The following is a 21,501-nucleotide window of genomic DNA, read 5'->3' as shown; positions in this document are numbered from 1 at the left end:
TTAAGATGTGTTGAGCCATATGCTGTACTTGATTTGAATCTGCCCCGGCCCCAAGACAGGGTCTGATGTGTCCCAAGCCAGCCTTGAATTCTACATGTAACAAAAGTTGGTCTGAAACTTCTGATCCCCTGCTTCAGCTTCCTGAGTGATGTGATTACAGGTGTGCCACCATGCCCAGTTTAAAATTTCACATCCTTGATGTAAACTAAAGAGAAACGTGTAACTAGAGGAAGGGTCTGGTGAACTTAAAGGAACGACCCCTCCAATGGGGATCCCTCAAACAGGCAGTGTCATTGTGCCTCTCATCACCACATGTGCACAGTGGTGCCTCTTGTTATGACATGTGCAGAACTATCTGTAACTGAGAGAAGCCAGCCCTTTTCATGAGAAATGTTGATTTAGCCATAAGCTTCCACCCCCACCATAACACTCAGGGAAACCCACCTTTATCTGGAAGGATCCCATTGTGGGTGGTTAAAAACAAATGCAGTTCTCTCCAACTCAAAACAGCACATTTAAGAACAATTTGTGTAAAAGCAAAACTAGCTGGCGTTGCACCTGAAGGACACACACTGTCCCTTCTGGCACTGTGCTGCCATGGCCATTTCCAGATGGGGTGCACCTGGGTGAGAAGGCAGCCCTCCCTACTTCACCATGGCTCCTCATGCGCCTACTCACCTGGGAAAGGTCACAGTTCTGGGAGAAGTCAGCGATTCTTTGCTTGATATCCACATAGGCATTATGTCTACACTCACCGACATCCTAGTGGTTCAAAATCAGAAATTAAAACCAATTTTGAAGGCAAACAGCTAGTAAAAATAAAAGATAATATGCCTGCTTTACAAATCCTTGCATAAGGAAAAGGGAAAAAAGGGAATAAAAGCTGAAAGCAAAAGAAAATGAGAAGTGTATGAGAGTATCAACAGCAACACACACACACACACACACACACACACACACCACAAATAAGAATAGCCACTACATGGTAAATGTATAAGTAAGTGGATTACTCTCTGTCTTTCTGTTTCTCTCTCTCTCTCTCTCTCTCTCTCTCTCTCTCTCTGTGTGTGTGTGTGTGTATGTGTGTGTGTGTGTGTCACAAGGGCAGGATGATGAATCTTTTGAAGCTGAAGTTATAGGAGGTTGTGAGCTTCCAGATGCTGGATGTGGGTGCAGGGAATCAAACTCAGGTCCTCTACAAGAGCAGGGCTTCCTTCAATTGTTCAGCCACCTCTCTGGACTCTCCACCTTAGCTTGTGAGAAGGATCTCCCACTGAACCTGGAGCTCATTTGGCTGCTGTCAAGTGAGCCGGGGCTCCTGTTGCTGTCTTCTTGGTGCTGAGATTATAGGTGTTCTCGCATGTGTGGTAGAGACCCAAAGACAAGCACTTTACTGACTGAGATCTCTCTCCCCCAACTCCAATTTTTGCTTTGTTTTGTTTTAGAGGCAAAGGTGAGATGAGCATATGGTCTTTCTATGCATCTGCACAGGTGAGCACACTCACACATACATATACCATACACAAAGAACACAATGGGCAAAGAATACAATTATTCATCCAGAAATTCAAGCCATAAGTTTCTAGCATCTTTATAAAAAACACTTCAGCAAAATAAACACATCAGCTGAATTATTGATTGAGAAAACTAAAACTAAACTATTTTTAGCAAATAACTAATGAACAAATGAAGAGTTTAATGGTTTCATAATGACTTATATCACATACAAAACTGGGGCCTTATTCTTGAGGAAAAATACCAATGCAGGAACAATTTTATCATAAAAATGTTTGCTGTTACTAATTATATGAAAAATAGAAAAAAATGTAGATGTATCCAAAGGTAGGAGCACTGTTGTAAAACCATCTATGATGTCTTTGCCCGAATACTATACAGGTTATTGAAAAGTTTACCAAGATTTCCTAGTGGCGTGGAGAAATTCATTGGTGGAAGAAAAAACAGAGCATGTAAACAATCACAGGACTGGAGAGATGGCTCAGCAGCTAAAAGCACTGACTGTTCCTACTGAGGACCAGGGTTTAATTCCTAGCATTCCCACGACAGCTCCCAACCAACCACAACTTCAGTCCCTAGGAATCTGATGTCCACTCTGGCCTCTGTGGACACTGCAAGCATATGTGCAGCACACACCTTATACATGCAGGTGAAACACCCATACACTTGAAATAAAATAAATACACATAAAAAATTAAATAAAACAATCACAACTTTTAAAAGAGAAAACGTTACTGAAAAAATTCCTATAAATTCCCCTTTCTCCATCTCCCCCAAAAAGATAAAGTGAAAATGCACTGAGAGGTCTTTGGGCCTCTGGTTCAATATGAACATTCTCTGTGGCTTCTACATCGCATACAGTTTTTTTGTTTGGTTTGTTTGTTTTTTTGGAGACAGGGTTTCTTTGTGTAACCGTGTCCTGGCTGTTTTGGAACTCTGTAGACCAGGCTGGCCTCAATCTCAGAGATCTACCTGCCTCTGCTTCCCAAGTGCTGGGATTAAAGGCATGCACCACCACTGTCTGGCTATTACCTACAGCTTTAAGACAATATTTATCTTTCCAATAAACCATAGGGCATTACAATTGTGCTGTGTTGGTGCTGGATGAGGAGTATGGTATCGTAGCCATTCTCAATTCCAGCAGCAGCTTTGACTCACCTAGAAACTTTAGTGTTTGGGTCACTGACCTGACTGACAACCACACCAGATCATTCTGGGGGCCCTGGGACAAGGGTAGTTTCCAAAAGCCACCAGGTGATGCTGGTACACTTTCCATATTGGCACTGGATTGTGAAACCTCTCCAATTATAAAACAATGTGTGTACAAGGGTCATCAAGAGAGGCTCATGAGGATGGACTTGGACTTGGACGTGTGGGTTCGGACTTCAGACTTTCTAACAAGCTTTCAACCCACCAGCAAAATGTTTTCTATTACATTTTCTTTACTTTTATACAAGCTGGGAACTCGTTGCTAATACCATTTCTTATCTTACAAGGAAGGAAGTGAAGTCTCAGAGAAGCTACACAAAAGCAACTGGCATTTTCTAGTTTTGCCAAGATGCAATTCAATTAACAGCTTATAAAAAGATGCAGAAAAACAAGGCTGTGTGGTATTAAGAGCCACACAGCTTCCAGTGTAGTTGTGGAGTCTAAGAAACACAGAGACCTTCATATGCTAGAACTGTCCCAAACTGACAAAGTTAAATAGTAGTTAGAATATATGAATTTTTAGAGTGTTTCCTTTTGGGATAAAAACAATTGTGTGTATATGAAATAAGATATAAAGATAGGATTCTATATATAAAATGTAAACTTTTCCATTTAAAACATTGAAAGTTGTAGAATTAGCTGGCATTAATTAAAATCCACCATGCTGTACAACATCACTACTAAAATACTTTCACCCCAACAGAAATTCTGAACCCAGTAAGCAAAAGGTTTGCATCCTGCCCTTTCTTGCCCCCCCCCCCCCAACTTTCCTTTGTGTGTGTGTGTTTTGTTTTATTTTGTTTGTTTGTTTTTCGAGACAGGGTTTCTCTGTAACTTTGGAGCCTATCCTGGAGCCTATCCCGGAACCAGGCTGGTCTGGAACTCACAGAAATCCACCTGCCTCTGCCTCTGCCTCCCAAGTGCTGGGATTAAAGGTGTGTGCTGCCACCACCGCCTCCCTTCCCCAAACTTTCATCTACTTCCTATCTTTATGAATGTGCTTCCCTTATATATTACATACTTTATTTACCCCATGCTTCAAGGTTCACTTATGTTGAAGGTGTGTCATCCTTTGGTGTATGTATGTAGGATGCCATTCATCCACTCACCTGCTGTCCTGGTTATTATTTTTTTTCCTAACTTGACACAAACTCAAATTATTTGGGAGGAGGGGAACTCCATTGAGAAAATGCCTCCATCAGATTAACTTGTAGGCAAGTCTGTGGAACATTTTCTTAAAAAAAAAAAAAAAAGGAATATATAGATAGATATAGATAGATAGATAGATAGATAGATAGATAGATAGATAGATAGATAGATAGATAGTGTTTTGCCTATGTGTGTGTCTACCACGTACCTGGTGCCTGTGCAGGTGTGACAGAAACCCTGGAACTGGAGTTCCAGAAGGTGTTGACCCACCATGTGGGTGCTGAGAATGGAAATTGTGTCCTCTGGAAGAACAGTAAGTGCGCTGAGCTATCTTTCCAGCCCTGACATTTTCTTGATTCATGATTGACATGGGAGGGCCCAGCCCACCGTGAATGGTACCAGCCTGGGAAGGCGGTCCTTGGAGGCAGGAAAGAGATAAACAGGAGCCTGAGCAGGGAGATTGTGAGAAGATTCTTCGTGGTTATGTTTAGTTCCTACCTCCAGGCTCTTGTCTGAGTTTCTGCCTTGACGCCCTTCCGTGACTTTTGATGACATAAACTCTTCCCTTCTCAAGTATTTTTGGTCAGTATTTTATCATGCCAACAGAACTAAATAGGACCCCTGTGGATGGGCACGCAGGTTGTTTTTACTTTTTGTTTCTGTGAGCAGTGATGCTGGGGACACTTTGTTTGTTTAGGCTTCTGTTTTGAGTTCCTTTGGGGAACTGCACCTAGAAATGCAGTTACAAGGGCACCTACTCATTTTCTGTTCAGTGTAATTTTATGTATTTATTTGTATATTAGGTGTGCATAACTTCATCTGTGTGTGTGTACACATTCAGAAGCCAGAAGTTGATGTCAGAGGTCTTAGTTTCTCTCCAACTTATTGGTTGAGATGGGGTCCCTCACTGAACCTGGAGTTCTCCTGTTAAGTTAGGGGCCAGTGAATGGCAGGAATCCTCCTGTCTCTTCCTCCCTAGTGCTGGGAATAAAGGACATGCCACCACTCCTTTATGTGAGTGCTGGTGATTGATATTTATTTAGGCTTTTTGAAACAGGGTTTCTCTAAGTTGCCCTGGCCTGCCTTAAACTTTCTGTACACCAGACTGGCCTTGAACTCACAGAGATCGTCCTGCCTCTGCCTCTGCCTCCTAAGTGCTTGGATTAAAGTCATGTACCAACACCATGGCCTGGCTTTTTTTTTTTTTTTTTTTTTTTTTTTTTTGTTTTGTGTGTGTGTGTGTGTGTGTGTGTGTGTGTGTGTGTGTGTGCGCTGGTGATTTGAACTCAGGTTCCCATGTTTTCACAGCAAACACTTAACTGGCTCTGCCACGCCTATAGCCCCTGTTCAGTGTCATTTTATATTTAACCCTTTGAGGAACTGCCAAAATGTTTTCTGAGAGGCTGCAGTCACTTACATCCACATAACAGCTCACAACCATCTGTAACTCCAGTTCCAGTGCTTCTGACATACATGCAGGCAAAACATCAATGCACGTAAAATAAAAATAAACTATATAAAAATTACCTCAAATTAGCATATTGTGGTCTAGATTTCCCACTGTTTCCTTGGTGTAGGATATTATTTTAAGGTATGTTATATTTATTTGTGCTGTGGAACATTTGTTTAATGATGCTTGGGTGTGTTGTATTCTTTATGTTCCATTTGTTTAACTCTGAAGCTGTGTTACTTTGCCTGCCTTAAACACCTGGTGGTCTAATAAAGAGCTGAATGGTTGATAGCCAGGCAGGAGAAAAGATAGATAGGTCTGGCAGGCAGAAAGACAAATAGGAGGAGGCCAGCTAGCTACCCAGTCTCACAGCCAGCCTTGGAGTAAGAGTGAAAGTAAGATTACAGAAGTAAGGAAAGGAAAAAGCCCAGAGGCAAAGATAGATAGGATAATTTAAGTTAAGACAAGCTGGCAAGAAACAAGCCAAGCTAAGGCTGGGAATGTATAAGAAATAATAAATCTCTGTGTGTGATTTATCTGAGAGCTGGGTGGTGGGCCCCCAAAAGAGCAAAGGATTAAAAGCAACTAACTACATTCCCTTGTAAAACAGAACTACTAGATTAAAGAATTATCTACAACATTATCCTGGGAAGGCTAATGTGCCTCAGTCACATGGGCATTCGCCAGACATTGCATAGTCATTGACATCATTTCTGTGTAAATGTGGTTGAGATGACAAGATGTCATCCACAAAGGGATAGAATCCCAGAATGTGTTTATTAAAATGAAGGTAGATGAGGAAACAAGGAGAGAAGAGCTTGAAGTAAGGAACCGGGGTCTAGAGGACCCTGTCAGAACACTGAGCACACATGACATATGACATCGGAGGAGACTAGGTGCATATGACAACCCAGGCCCCATTTCTGATCCCTGATGAATGTGTGACATGTTCAGTCTTTGATCAGCAACTTAGTGTGACATGTGCAGTCTTTGGACCAGCAACTCGAGATTCACAACAGGAATGTGAACTACTAGATGACATCTTAGCTTTAGTGACAGTCATCCTGCAATGCTTGGCAGTCCTGTCCATGCTGTTAACAAAGTGTTAAAGACGATCATTAAACTTTTGCCTACTTACACCGTCTGGAAGGGATTTGCACTCTGGAGTTAAGAGTAGAAAATGCTTCTTTGAACAGTTAGTTTGCACAATTGAGTAGGTGATTTCAAAGTTCAGTCCTGCTACCACCTGCAACGATTTTAGATTGAGTGAGTACTTGCAGTTCAGTTGAACATAATTCACAGCGAGTGAAAGTTATAAACACCTTTAAACACTGAATTAGATATAATAAGAGCTCCAGGAATACAAACCTTCGTTATTACTAGGCAAGTAATCACTGAGTAAATATTGATTATCTTCCCACATACACACTCTCTCATGTAACTGCAAATGAGTGTGTGTGTGTGTGTGTGTGTGTGTGTGTGTGTGTTTTCAAACAAAGACACCCATAATTTTTCCTTCTCCCAGTTGGTAAGAGGGCATGTTTCTTCCAGTTTTGTGAAGCAATATGATTTTCTACACAGGAGGAGTGTGGAATAGGAGTGGCCTTTCTTGGCGAGTCTTCTGGTCTCAGGTCATCAGGCACTGAAATTCTGCTTTGTTCTTGGCAGGTTCCATGCTGACCACCATCCGCATACTGAACCACCCATCACCTCATGATGAACAGGTGGGTAAAGTACAAATCTCACACAGTGGCAAGCTAAACTAACAGTAGAGAATGTCAGAGAGGCAGAGGTAGGCAGAGCTATGATTCTGAGGCCAGCCTGATTTACATAGTTGGGTTCCATGATAGCCAGGGCTGTGTAGTGAGACTCTGCCTCAAACAAACAACCCAAATAAATAAATAAATAAATGATCAGATTACTAGCTTTTTCCAGCCACCACCAAGAGGAAGTGGGCAGTATAATTCAGGGTGTACCCAGAAAGTCACGTCCACTCTTTTAGGAACAATGTAACATTTTGAAATTTGTTAAAGCCCTAAAGGCAGAGTGACCATTTTCATTTTCTGTCTCTGGGACAAACATGCCATGCTGACTGTTTGCTTGCTACAAACAAACCCAAGGAAGAAGATGTGAGACCTGCCCTTTCCTTCTTACATGAGACCCTTACTTGCTTGGACCCCAGAGAAAGCTCCTTTCTTTAAGAGTTATTCTTATGAAAACACAGAAGGACACTCCAGTGCCATGCCAGCATGTCCCACACAGCTTCTTCCTGCCACTGGGTAATTTATTTTGTGTGACAAAATGCTGATCTGACAGATTTTTAACCATATCACATATCATGAAAAACTGAAACAAACCTGTCTCTGGGCTGTTTTTACTTCTTCGAGAGCAAAGAGGTGGGAATGATTGGTTTTGTTGTTGAAATGCTCAATGGCGTGTTTCAGAATAGGCTGCAGTTCAGGGTTATCCGTCGATATGGGATGTACACAACCCAAACAGGTATACTCATCTGTCACTATGGGCCCATTACCTTGACAAAGAGCAGACAAAGAGGTGGCATTAACAACTGAGAACACCTCTCATATACGCGGGTCCTAAACCCGAGCCATTTAGAAGAGCCTGATGAACTGACTTCCCAGTAACTCCTATATGAGTTAAAGATAGTAAGAGTCTCGAACTCCTCTGTAGTGAGAGGAAAAATGGAGAGTATAAAGATAGGTGTTTTTTTATGTTATATTATTTCATTTTTAAGGCAGAGATCTCATATTCCCCAAGGCTGGCCTGGAACTATCTGAGTAGCTAAGGATGGCCACGAAAGTTTGATCTTCCTTCCTCTACTTTTCTCTACAGGCTTCTGTGCCTGCTTTATGTAGTGATGTGAACTGAACCCAGGCCTTCATGTATACTAGCTAATTGGAACACAGTTCAGGAATGGAATTGTGTGAGAATTCTGAGTGCCTATGAGAACACTCCAAGAAAACAAGACAAGAGACCTCAGTTGCTTCAAAACAGAATTGTTCTTGGAGTGTGTTTTTGGGCCCCTCCCAGGTGTAGCAGATAGGAGGGAGTTTACTTCAGATTACTAATTATAGCTTGCTGTTGCTACTCAATTAAATGTTTAAGCTATCCTTTATATGACTCTTTGGAAAGACATGTTTTTGGCCACAGTGTGGCTTGTCCTTGTAATTGTATACAGCTTGAACTCATAAGAACTTTACTCATGTGATCTTTCTTTCTTTAACAAAATTTTAAAAAGATTTACTGTATGTTTGCAGGCCAGAAGAGGGCACCAGATCTCATTACAGATGGTTGTGAGCCACCATGTGGTCCTAAGGGAATTGACCTTAGGACCTCTGAAGAGGTGATCAGTGCTCCTAACTTCTGAGCCATCTCTCCAGCCCCTCACATCTTCCTTAACCCTCACAGTATAAACTGTCTGAGGCTCTGAATAAAGTTGGTTATTGCATAAGACTTAGTCTGCCTCATTTACCAACCCCATACTAAGTCCCACCACCTCCAGAGCAGTGACACTAGCAGAGCTACATCATTAGACCCTTATTTTAATGCATTTTAAATGGTCACAGAATTACATTAACTCACCATTTTATAAGAGGGAGAACATTACAGATATATAGCTATTTTCGATGTTAAAGCTTCTTGATGCCTAACTGCATTTATTTCCTGTTATTTGTCCTGACAAATTCAATCTGATGCTTTGGCTCATGGAGAACTCTCCCAAGCATGTTTGTGTTTCCATTTTTTTATGTCACACAATGTAGTTATACTTTGTTCATCTTTACATGAGTTTCATCATCTAAAACAAGTCATTGGCAGGTAGAAAACATGATTGTGTGCTGGCAGGAAGACACTCCTTTGTTATCATATGATTAGTTGTGGTTTAAATGTAATTAGCCTCCAAAATCTCATAGGGAGTGGCACTGTAAGGAGGTGTGGACTTGTTAGAGGAAGTGTGTTACTGTGGGGATGGATTTGAGATTTCCTAAGCTCAAGATACTGTCCAGTGTCACAGTCCATTTTCTGTTGCCTTCTGATCAAGGCATAGCCAACACCATATCTGTCTGCACACTGCCATGTTCCCCACAATGATAACAGTGGAGCAAACCTCTGAACTATAAACCACACTGAATTAAACAGTTTCTGTTATAAGAGTTCCTATGGTCATGGTGTCTCTTCATAGAAATAGAAGCACTAACTAGCATAGAAGGCAAGAGGCTTTCTTATTAGTTAGCACAAGGGGAGCTTTGGTTGAAGTTTGTCTGCCTCTGCTCTCACATGCCAGGTGCTGAGCTAGGGTATAGGGAGACATTAAGTGTCACTTCCATGAAGGAATGACAATCAGGTAGAACAGAACGAGTGTAAACAGATCATCTCATTGGGGTGGGCAAGAGCTAGGAAAGACAGGAGGCTAAAATGAGATCAGGGAAGATGTCTAAGAAAATGAAGGTGCCTGAGCTGTAAGAAAGAAGGTGGCAAGATGTATAGGGTCAGGATGAGTTGAGGAATAATAGTGTAGGAGGTAGCATCTATTTGTTTTATCAGAGCATCCAACCTGATTAGAGATATGGACAATTGGAGAGAGGCTGTGCTCCAGGCAGGGACTACTAACAGCACATCTAGTCTAGTCACTCTCTAGTCCCAAAACTCATGAGAGCCATAGTCCCTCCCCAGGAAAACGCAAATAGTCACAACATTGATGTATGATTTTAGGGTTCTCATAGACCCTCTGAAATGAACAAAGAATACATGACTGTGGAAAGCTGCAGAGTGGGTAGTATGTGCAGTAGAGACACCACATCAGGATGGAAGGCTTCCTTACCACTTGGGAACACACTTCCTGGGTGTGTTCTGTCATTGGATCTCTATCTCTTTTTCTCTTTCTCCACCCCACCTCACAAGAGGCCAGCTCTAGGAAGGCTTTCATGACTGGCATTTCCCATATACACCTCTCCCTCTATAAGGCCTTGGTACCTTTACAACATTATCTAAAGTGATGGGAATGGCTGCAATTATTCATAGGTTGCTCCTTACTGTTATTCTTAAGGGTTTTATTTACACAGGACCTACTCTACCAACTCTACTGCTGACTGTATAGCTGTAGGTAAGTTACCTAAGTGCTCCTGCCTCAGTTTCCTCATTTGAAGAATCAGGATATCATGCCACCCTGGTGGAGCTGTAATGGTCAGATGAGTTAATACATGTAAAGTTCCTAGTCCATGGCAGCACATATGTGCTTGGTGAGTGTTAGCTATCGTTGTCATCTGGTGTCTGCAACCTTTTGTTGTTGTTTGAGACAGGGTTTCTCTGTGTAGCTTTGGAGCCTGTCCTGGAACTCTCTCTGTAGACCCGCGTGTTTGGAGTAAAGGTGTGTGCTACCACCTGGCTGGTGCCTAAAGTTTTATGATGCCCTGACATTGCATCTTTTATCATCTCTTTTTCTAGCACACCAATCATGTGAAGTATGTAGTTCTATCATCTCCCTTCTGAGACAAGGAAAAAGGGAAGTGAAGTTGATAAAAATCTGGAATGATTTCAGGCCAGGGCAGGCCTCAAAGCCCACAGTCTCCCCGCTGTAGGGTGCTGTGTAGGACTGGAGGCAGTCTGTGTCTCCTCATCCTTTGTCAACCAGCCCTCACACCCCCACCTGTCCCTGCAGACACAACACAGGAGTAGTTGGAATAGGTCTGTGGGGATGATTAACACAAGCCTGGCCCAATCCAAGAACCTGGTGCAGTGCTCCTCTGCCCACCCAGCTACCACAGTCCCAACACTGCAGATGGCATTGCCACTGTCACCTTCTGGGAGGGTGAAGTGGTCTGGTCCATAGGAATAATTAGCACCAACATACTTCCCCCTCCCCTCCCCAGGTTCCTACCCACTGCCACCTCCAGGGCAGGTCCCCAGATGTGTCACCCACCTGGAGTAATCTTGCATGTCTGGGTAGCTACGGAGAATTCTTAGGTCCCCTCTTCCCCACAGTTGCTGTACATTCTCCAGTGGCCTAAAAGAAAAGAAAGAGGCTATTTACCCTAATTTATCTTTCTAATGGAGACATCTAGGTAGTACTGTTGTTAAATGTGACCTAAAGAAAAAATTTTTTTAATGGAGTTTTTTTTTTTAAAGATTCAATTGCTTTTATGTAAATGAGTGTTTTTTATATACATTCGTGTGTGTGTGTGTGTGTGTGTGTGTGTGTTTGCATGCATACAAGCATGCATCTGGTGGACATGGAGTCCAGATTCAGTGGAATTAGAGTTACAGATGGTTATATGTGGTGATATATTGTTTATGATTTAATAAAGCCACTGAAGATCAGAGAAGCAAAGCAGCCAAGTCACCAGAGAGCTCTTACCTCCTCTAGGGCTAGTGAGATCCTATCCTCAACGTGGCTGGAGACTAATTGCTCCAATCCGAGACTCTGCTCCAATCTGCACCTGTAGTGCTGGGATTAAAGGCCTGAGCTCTGTTTCTCTTTTAGACAAATTCACTCTCATGTAGCCCTGGGTGTCCTTGAACTCACAGAGATTCATCTGCCTCTGTCTCCTGAGTTCTGGGATTAAAAGTGTGTACCACCACTGCCAAGCTTCTATGGCTAACTAGTGTGGCTGGTTTTGGATTCTGATCTTCAGTGGCTTTATTAGATCATAAACAATATATCACCACAGTTATGGGCTCCATCTGGGTTCTAGGAACCCAATCCATGTCTTCTACAAGTGTGCTTAACCACTGAGCCATCTCTCTAGCCTTCTAAGATTTGAGACACAAGAATGAATATTTATGTGACCTAGTGATTGCTTCCATGGGTCACTGATCTTCACCGGTTGGGGAGAGGCAGAGTAAGGCTTCTCAACTTGAGCCTGGATGTAGAGTCCAGACAAGTTTTTCTGTCACCAAGACAGCCACTGCGCCTCAGGACCAACAGGCTAAGCTTCCTCCCTGATAACACTTTCAGTGCCAGTGGGTTCACACTCTTTACCCAAACTTCAGTTTCACCTCTTAAGAATACCCACCCTGCTTCTGTTCTGCTGCCTACTGTTCCTCAGTTTGCCTGCCTTGTAGAGATACAACACCTGTACTTAACAGGTTACTGTGAGGAGTAAATGCACTAACACAGAGAAAGCACCTAATGGAAAGCATACAGTTGGTGCTTACATGGTGGCTGTCCACTGTTAGGGGTGAACAATGGTTTTGGTCTTGTACTTCAGTCTTACTGTAACAAGCACCAGGAGCATTTGCATAAGGCTAGAGCTCACCCTGATGCCTCGAGTTAGCTCTGAAAGGCTGGCTGTGCAGGGCATAGTAACTGCCAGACAAACTCACTGAGGGGCAGAGCTAGCATGGCAATCTTGGTCTCTTGGAGTGCAGTGCTCTTTACCACTGTGGATGACCACAGTGTGTGAACAAGCACTCCGGAGGATGCTGGCATCTGATCTCAAAGGGGAATACAAGCCTGTGAGAAGAGAGGCTTGCTTCTCAGGCAAATAATTGCCTGCCATCCCCTCTCACTGGGCCTACATTCAGTGTTTCTTGAAGACATCTAAACTGTCAATAAGATCCTTTGTATGATTTATCTTGCTTCATCCTCCTGCTGCCAGTGAGATCAATGCTGTCTCATTTTAATAGGGTAAAGCACCTGCTGAGGGCGGCCAACGGCTCCGTGACACTTAGAGCAAAGTCAAGATTTGTACCTAGGCTCATTATAGTTGTCACTCCCATATTCCTCCTTCACCAGACCTTGAACTCAGCCCAAATGTCTATCTGTTGTCTCCCCTGGTGTCTGACACATGAGTTTGGTGGGTTATTAGGAGCACCTTCTCATGAGCGGCCAACAAGCCTGGTTAATGATTAGCATATTCCAGATTTTTCAGTCTTCTCAAGAATTCAGAGACGTGGCTAAATTTTCTAGATAGTAGAAGGCTTATGTGTATCATTCATAAACAAGCTCAATAATATAAATCATCCCCCTGTAATTAAGAAAGTCTGTAGCTGATGAGTGGGTAAGGAAGTTGCTGTATGTACATAATGGAAAGAACTGTAAAAAATTAAAACTTGTCACTTGTAACATGGAAGGGACTGGAAATCAGCAGGTTAGGGAAAACATGTAGCTACAGGACATCAAAGGTCAACAAAGGGTGTTGTCACAGAAGGTAGGAGCAGTCACCAGTAACTGGAGGCTGGGGATAGGAGAAGTCTGGCAAGGATTACTGAGTGACAGTTCGATAAGAGTGAGTACAGATAAGAATTTCACATTGTTCATTGAAGAATGGCTGGAAGGATTTTGAATTTTATCACCATAAAGGGCTGATGATTGCCAGAGGAGACAGGGGGCCCAGCTTTAAATAAGTGCATGGGATCAAATGGTCAGGTGTACCCACTACGGGTATAAGTTTAATGTTTGATCTATGCGTTTAAATGTATAGAACCCCAAGGGTTACATGGAGAGGGCTGGGGGCTTTTGCATTGAGTACACTCACAGCTTCTTCAGCATCCTTGAAGCCGCAGTCCTGCCAGGTGAGGCCACTTTGGACAGAACAATTGCCCTCCTTGATTTGATACTTGAAGGAATAAAATGTCTCAGCGCCAACCTGAGGAAAGCAAGGGGACAGTGGAGTCATTCGGTGGACCCAGGAGCAAGTACAGGGACCTGACACATTACAAACAGCTGTCCTGACCGGACTCGAGTAGTGCTAGGTGTTTATTAAAAAGTAAGAGTTTACATTCACATAAATACTCCTTGGAAGAATGTTCATAATATACTTACATCCTTAACGATTCCAAAGAGGTACCCATAGTATTAGCCCTGCCCTCTTTTTGGTAAAACCTAGTTTACATGTACATGTATGGGTTTTCAAAATGTCAAGTCGAAGCTGGGCATAGTGCGAAGCCAGTAATCCCAGTACCACACCTGTGGGACTGAGAGGAGGACCTAGAGTTCAAGGCCAGCAGAGCTACATAATGATGCCCTGCCTCAAAAAACCCAACTCAGTGTTTGCCTGACATGTGCCTTGGCCTTGGATCCCTGGTTACGGGGAGGGGGACACTGGCTACATGGACACTGTATAACAAACGCTCACGTACTCCATCCATTATCCAGTGGAGACACTAGTGGACTGAGGCTCCAGAGTGGCCGGAAGCAGAATGCACACCGTGCTGGAGTAAGAAACAGAAGGCTTCGTTTATCTTCGGGAAACAAACACATAAGTCTACGTCCACTAGGATTTTCTTTTTATATTCATTATTTTCTGCTGAAGTAACTTGATTTATCCAAAGAAAGAGTCTTTTAAAGTAAAATTTATTATTATTTATCTTTTTGAAAGCTTTAACGTTTTCAAAAAGCTTTTATGAGTATGAGTGTTTGCCTGAATGTATGTATATATGCTACATCTTTGCCTGATGCTTATTGTGGTCAAAAGAGCCACCAGATCCCCTGGGACTAGAGTTCTAGATGGTTGTGAGCTACCATGGGTGCTGGGAACTGAACCCAGATCCTCTGCAAGAGTACCCAGTGCCCTGAACCACTGAGCCATCTCTCCAGTCTCTAAACTTTATTTATTTAAAAATCTTTTTGTTTCTTTGTTTGAGACAGGGTTTCCCTGTGTCCCTGGCTGTGCTGGAACTCACTCTGTAGACCAGACTGGCCTCAAACTCAGAGATCCACCTGCCTCTGCCTTCCAAGTGCTGGGATTAAAGGCATGTGCCACCATCACCCAGCTATGTTTTTTTAAAGCTCTTAAAGATTTTGCCTTTCTTTGATGTGTGGATCCTGCCTGCACTTGTCTCCTACCTTAGTGCACTAACGTAGGCATGACAGCATAGTAAAAACTAGCCGAAATGGGCTGGGGATGGAGTTGGTAAAGCCCTTGCCTAGTGTGTTTGATTCTCTGGTACCAAATAAACCTGGCCTCGTGGCACATCCCTGTAATCATAGCACTAGGGAGATGGAGGCTGGAAGATGAAAAGTTTAAGTTTATCCTTATCAGCATAACAATTTTATGGTTAATCCAAGGCTACATGACTCCCTGCCTTAGCCTCCCTGCATCCCCCCAAAACTGAAGAAAACTATTAGAAACATTGCTATTAACCCGGAAGAATCAGCCACACATACTTGGTGGCATTCACTTGGTGCAAGGCAATAATGCCCAGTCTTCTCTTACTCCATTTACTCATCCCCATACAGAACTCTTACTTCAGGCTGGAGGTCACTGAGTTCACAGACCCAGTGCATTCTCCTGTTGCAAGTAGATTAAGTTGCTGGATTCCCTGCTGTGCCTTGTCGCCTTCCTGTCCTCCACCCCCATGCCAGAGAGCACAGAGTTTAAGTGATTTCACAGTTAAGCAGCCACTCACCATTTTAGTGCCCTCAGTCACTCGGTATAACATGAACTGGTTTCCACTTTGGTTCCTGGCATTATACTTCTTCAGAGCCACATCCACAGCCTGAAATACATCCTCATCATTGCAGTCAATTTCCTGGGAGGCTCCTTCCTGTGTTAAACCCGTTACCAGCCTGGAGCAGAGGAACAGGAGAGTAATTAGCTTCATGATTTAAGTTTCCCTCTCGAATGGCAGGGATGGTTTTGCCAAGAACTGGAAGTCAGCTTAGAAGGTGCTTTTAGCAGTTTGTCTGGTCTGTCCTGTCCTGTCTCTCCCTGCCTCACCACTGGAGGCCTATTTGGATTCCTGCTGTCACAAGCTGTTTGTCCTCTTCCCAAAGAGCAAATATGACTATGCACACTGCCCAAGCAGGTTTTAGGTTGGAACATTGTGACACCAGGTTGTTGACCTGCTTGTTTGCCCTTGGAAAGAACGTGGGAGTGCAGAGCCTGTTTCCAAAAGTTGCACAACTTTGTACAGTGAATTAGAGCAGAAACCAATAAAAGAGGAGCTAAAACCAACAAAAATTCCGTTACCCTCTTGTGACTTTACTGGACCAGTTACAAAGGTCTCTGCATGTGTGAACAATGAGGCCAATGTACAAACACCTCCCACACAGAATAGCTTGTGGGGATATTGATGTGTACAGGAGCAGGCTGCTGTCAGCTCTGGTGCATTCCTGAAAAGCTCAGGCACAGATGGACACTAGCACATCTGAGAACCAGCCTCTCTGCTCAACTTGATTAGCTCAAGCAAAAAAGGAAGGGAGGGGCCAGCAGGAGCCCCAGCAGGTAAAAGTGCTTGCCTCATGAGCCTCATGCTGACAACTGAAGTTTGATGCCTGGGAGTCAGACAAAACCTCTGGATGGTGGCACACATTTGTAAACCTGGCATTCCTACTGAGATCCAGGAAGTGGAGACATGAGAGGATGGGGAGCTCACAGGCCGGAAGCCTGGAGTATGAGAGCAGGAGAAACAAGGAGACCCGTCTCACTAAGGTGGATGATGAGGCACCCACTCCTGAGAGGTTCTGACCTCCGCATGTGGGCTGTGGCTTTGTGTGCAGCCTCATACATTCTCATCCTGTCTCCCATAAACACACACAGTAAGAATAATGAAGAAAGGAAGGACAGAGAGGGGAAGGAAGAAGAACAAGAGAAAGAAGAAATAAAAGAGACTCCCAAAGGTTGAGTTCTGTGTGGTTGATGGGACCCTCTCGTTTGCAATGGCGGCTGCCTGAGAGGCCCTGAGGTGGGGGGCTGTCACCATGGGTTGAATGACGACTTTATAGGAGCTTGGCAGGAGCATGCTTGGTTAGAGATCCTATATGGATATCAATCTGGCTCTACTCCTGAACTTCTTTGTGCTGAGTCTGTATAGGCATTTGCATGTGGGCCAGTGTGTGTGTTTCATGCTTGGCTGAGGGCATGTGTCTGGGTGTGAATGAGTGTGGGTTTATGTCTGTCCATGTATGTGTGTGTGAGAGTCAGTCATAACCTTCCCATCTCAGTTTCTTCACCCCAAGAATGTGGAAATCATATATCTTTTTGTTTGTTTGTTTTTGAGACAGGGTTTCTCTGTGTAGCCTTGGCTGTTCTGGAACTTGTTCTGTAGACCAGGCTAGCCTTAAACTCACAGAGATCCCCCCTGCCTCTGCTGGGCTTAAAGGTGCTTGCCACCACCTCCTGGCTGGAAATCATCATATCTTAGTGGGGTTGTTTCTGTTTTGTTTTTCCCCACTGGAAATCCTTTAATTTAAGCAAGTTTTGAAAATGAAGACAGAAACATTTACGCCTTCATGTGAATTAAGCAGCCCAGCACCACAGGTCAGAGAAACAAAGAAAAGAGAAGGTGGGAATGGAAGGGAAGCTAAGGCAGAGAACGCAAGCCTTTGACTTTAGTTTCCCGAAGGTGAGCATGGAAGCAAAAAGTTTCTACAGTTAGATTGCGGATTTCAATTTTTGTAAAAGTCAGAATGAGATGTTCTGCACAGAACAAAAGATATGCCTAAGTGACATACAAGGCCACCAAAAGTCATGAATATTATATTAATAGCAAAAAGAGAAGCTTGTTATGTAGCAGGCTGAGTAAAGGGTCCAATGTGGTATCCTAATAAGCTCAAGATTGTAAACTATCCCACAAAAGTGGCAATGATGGACAGATTGGGTGTGTGCTCCTGGTTGGTACGGTATCTTTCTAATATGGGCAAATGAATACAGACTTTTGTTAAAGGTTGCACAAAACCATTTTTTGCACTTCCAAAAAAGCACAAGAGTGAAAACAAGAGCTGGCACACATGCACACCCATTCATGTCTTCAGCAAAGAGGGCTGGCCCAAGACTGCAGACCTGGGGAAGAACACTTCCTCAACAGCGGCTGGTAAGTGCTGGAGTCACACAAGTCACAATGGAAGGGCCCAATGTCACCCAGGTAAGAAGCCCTTGTTACAGTGGATCAGCAGGGTAGAGGCTATCAAGTCTAAGCAGTCATTCAAATCTTCTGGAGCCCACCTACTTGTGTCTGAATTATGTGACTTGTCTTCCACCCCATGGCCAAAAACTTCTGGCTTATAAAATTCAAAAGGAAATCACGGAATAGTCAGAATAAGGGAGGTCCTATTAAATAAGAGCAGCATCCAAAGCTGTAGTTATGAAGAAGCAAGGAAAGCCTGAGCATTAAAGCTGTAACACTTGCTTGCTATTTGTTGGAGCTAGCCATACACCAGCTATGTAACATGTACAATTACTGTTACATTAATTATTTATATTGCTATTACACATCCCCTGTGTCAGTGTCTGGTAAAACTAGCCAAAACCTCCATATGTGTAGGTTCCCCCTACAACAGTAGCACACACTACCAGGTCAATTGTGATAAAAAAATTTTTTTCTTTGTATTTCTAACAAGTCTGGACAATACACTACTTACCTTCCAGTCGTATTGGAGGCAATGCTCCTTTAACTAAATTCTACTTTGTGTAACTTAGTATTTCCTAAAGAATGTTTGTTAGTGAATCTTTTATAGCATCAATGTTACTACTTCAAGTTTCTCCTACATCAAAATGATCCACATAACGAACACATGCTATCAAGCAATATCCATGTTACATCCAACATTTATGGTTGATACTCATTTTATAAAGCCTTTTCCAACCTATTGCTGTTTTCATCAAATGATTATCATAACACACACACACACACTTGTATAAGGGGCATGGAAGAGTACACAACTTAAGATTAGAGTTATGTATTAGTTTAGGCTGAAAATCTGACTACATGGGAAACCCAAGGCAAGTAAGGTTGGTTGTTGCATTGTTCTCAAGGAGGCGGGTCAAACAAGCATGTTGAGTACACAGTAGGACCGCAGTGACTTCAAGGTGTATTAACTCTGCCTGTGAGGCCCAGCAAACATTCCAGGCTCTTAGAATATAAGCGATGTTTTCATAGTATCTCTTCACCATAGGTAAGTTTCCAGGCTGAGTGAAAGGAGGAAGAGGGAGAAATAGAGAATCTGGAAGACGGGAGGGTTGGGAAGTGAGTAACGTACTATCGTGAAGGACTTGGATCACTGTGAAGGCTTCCAGTGAAGATCCACAACCACAACAGCCAGTGGCCAAAGAATGAGGCTTTGGAGGAGGCTGACTAGAGCTCTAACCTGAGTTCTACAGGTTACAAACAGTGGTGGTTTGAAAGAAAATGGCCCGCATAGGCCCACAGGGAGTGGTACTATTAGGAGGAGTGGCCTTGTTGGAGCAGGTGCCACTTTGTTGAATGTAAAGACAGTCCTTACAGGGCTGATGCTTTTGTTTGTTTCTTGTTTTGTTTTGCTTGAGACAAGTTCTTCTTATCATATAGCTCTGGTTGTCCTGGAACTCACTATGGCTGGTTTCGAACCAGCAGGGATCCTCTTGTCCTTGCCTCCTGAGTTCTGGGTCTTAGAGGTGTGTGCCACCATGCATGGCTTGTTTCCTGCCTTTAATGCTATTGTTTATCTGTAGCAACTGCAATAGGATATCTATTAAAATGAATCAGGGATTTTTATAATTATGCTTTTCAAGATGTATTTTCATAAACTCAAGAAATATTTGTCAAAGTGCCTTATAAATTAGAAAATGAGTTGGGCAGTGGTGGCACACACCTTTTATCCCAGCACTTGGGAGGGAGATGAAGGTGGAGCTCTGTGAATTTGAGGCCAGAGTGAGCTACAGAGCGAGTTCTAGGATAGCCAGGGCTACAAAGGGAAACCCTGTCTCAAAAGACAAACAAGAGAACAAACAAACAAATAACAACAAAATAAGTAACAAAACAAATCTGTGGGAAAACAATATTTTGGGTTATTAATCTGAGTTTATTTGTTCTCGGCTACCTGATAGCCCCCTGTTTTCAACCCTGCACTCAGGCAGCTGACTCCTGGTTCATGCTTCTGTAAAAAAATGTGGTTCCCTAAGGCAACATTTAGCTGGCCACTATGGAATGGTCACACTGGTTATTTCTGGTTGGCAAATATTCTAAATGGTTGACCTGTGCCATGTCAGTTATTCAGTATTTAAATACTAATGACCATGGGGCTGGGAGGCAGAGAAAAGCTGAAGTTGATTAACCTGGTTCCAGGTGTGTGAGTTCAGATTTAGAAAGGAGGAAGAGTATTAAAATGGAAGAAAATGAATTGTTTAAGACCAAAAATAAATAAGGCAAACTCACCTGATACTAGAGAGAAGCTATCTTGTGGAAAAGAGATGGGAAGGATAATGGGAGTAGGACCTAGGGTTCCTGAGATGCAGAGCTCTGCCCCCCTTTCTAGAAACACAGTTTGGGTAAGATCCCTGGAGGGAACAGCCATGTGGTACATCTTGGCATAACCATATGGTACAACTTGGTACAGCCATGTGGTACATCTAGGCACTCCTGTCCCTTGGTGATCTTCTAGGGACTCCTTTATCTTTAGTCAGATATAAAAGTGGCATTTAAACTAGCCTCAAAAAGAGACGTGCACACACCAATGGTCCTCTGGTACAAATCTGCATGGGGAGTGGCAGGCTGTAGGGACTCCAGTTTCCCCTTAGCCCAGGAGAGTGCCTATGTGAAATGCGAATTGGTTGGAACATGAACAATATTTCTTGAACATCTGAATTTATGCTCATGATTATGCTAAAATTGTCTTTGCAACTTACCGACGATTTTGTTAAGAGCTTTGTGATGGAATTTAAACTGGCAATCATTAAGGAGACGATGTGAGTCACTTTTTAAAAAGTAATATATGTTTTCTTGGTATGTCCATGGTGGTGATTTGATTGAGGACATCCCCACGTGCTCAGATATTTGAACATTGGGTCCCCAGTTTGGGATGATTTCTGGGGATGTTTAAGATGCATGGCCTTGTTGAAGGAAGCATGTCATTGGATGCAGCCTTTGAGATTAAAAGCCCTGTGCTACTTCTGTTCAGCTTTTTCTGCTTTGTGCTTGTGATGTGAGCTCTCAGCCTTTAGCTCCCAATGCCCTGCGTGTCACTTGCTGTCATGCCTCCCCTGGCATGAGGAAGTCTCATCTCTCTGGAACCATAAGGCAAAACAAACTCTTTCTTCCATAAGTTCCCTTGGTTATGGGAGTTTATTTATAGCAACAGACATGTAGCTAATGCCCCCAGCTAGAATTAGGGAGTTAACCCAAGGAAGAGAGAAATTCTTAATTAGAGATTTCTCATCTGATGCAGTATCCAGTGACGGAATTCAACTCTGGTTCATAGTATTGATGTCTTTCCTCTCGTTTCCATTTGTCTGTCTATATTGTCT

General features: G+C 43.1%; 1 protein-coding gene across 1 annotated transcript; it reads right to left on the bottom strand.

Annotated features, from left to right (window-relative positions):
* On the bottom strand, positions 1–16,075 carry LOC127226817 (kininogen-1-like). The gene is given in 8 exon segments (XM_051190944.1): positions 1–90; positions 679–762; positions 6,462–6,569; positions 7,681–7,853; positions 11,259–11,295; positions 11,298–11,342; positions 13,816–13,926; positions 15,689–16,075. Coding segments are annotated over 8 exon segments (843 nt in total). The 5' UTR covers positions 15,884–16,075.
* Positions 16,076–21,501: the final 5,426 nt, after the last annotated feature.

The sequence above is a fragment of the Phodopus roborovskii genome, unplaced genomic scaffold, assembly GCF_943737965.1.
Source record: "Phodopus roborovskii unplaced genomic scaffold, PHOROB, whole genome shotgun sequence".
In the NCBI taxonomy this organism is placed as follows: Eukaryota; Metazoa; Chordata; class Mammalia; order Rodentia; family Cricetidae; genus Phodopus; species Phodopus roborovskii.
The sequence above is the reverse complement of the archived record's forward strand: the minus strand, read 5'-3'. Positions and strand labels throughout refer to the sequence as shown.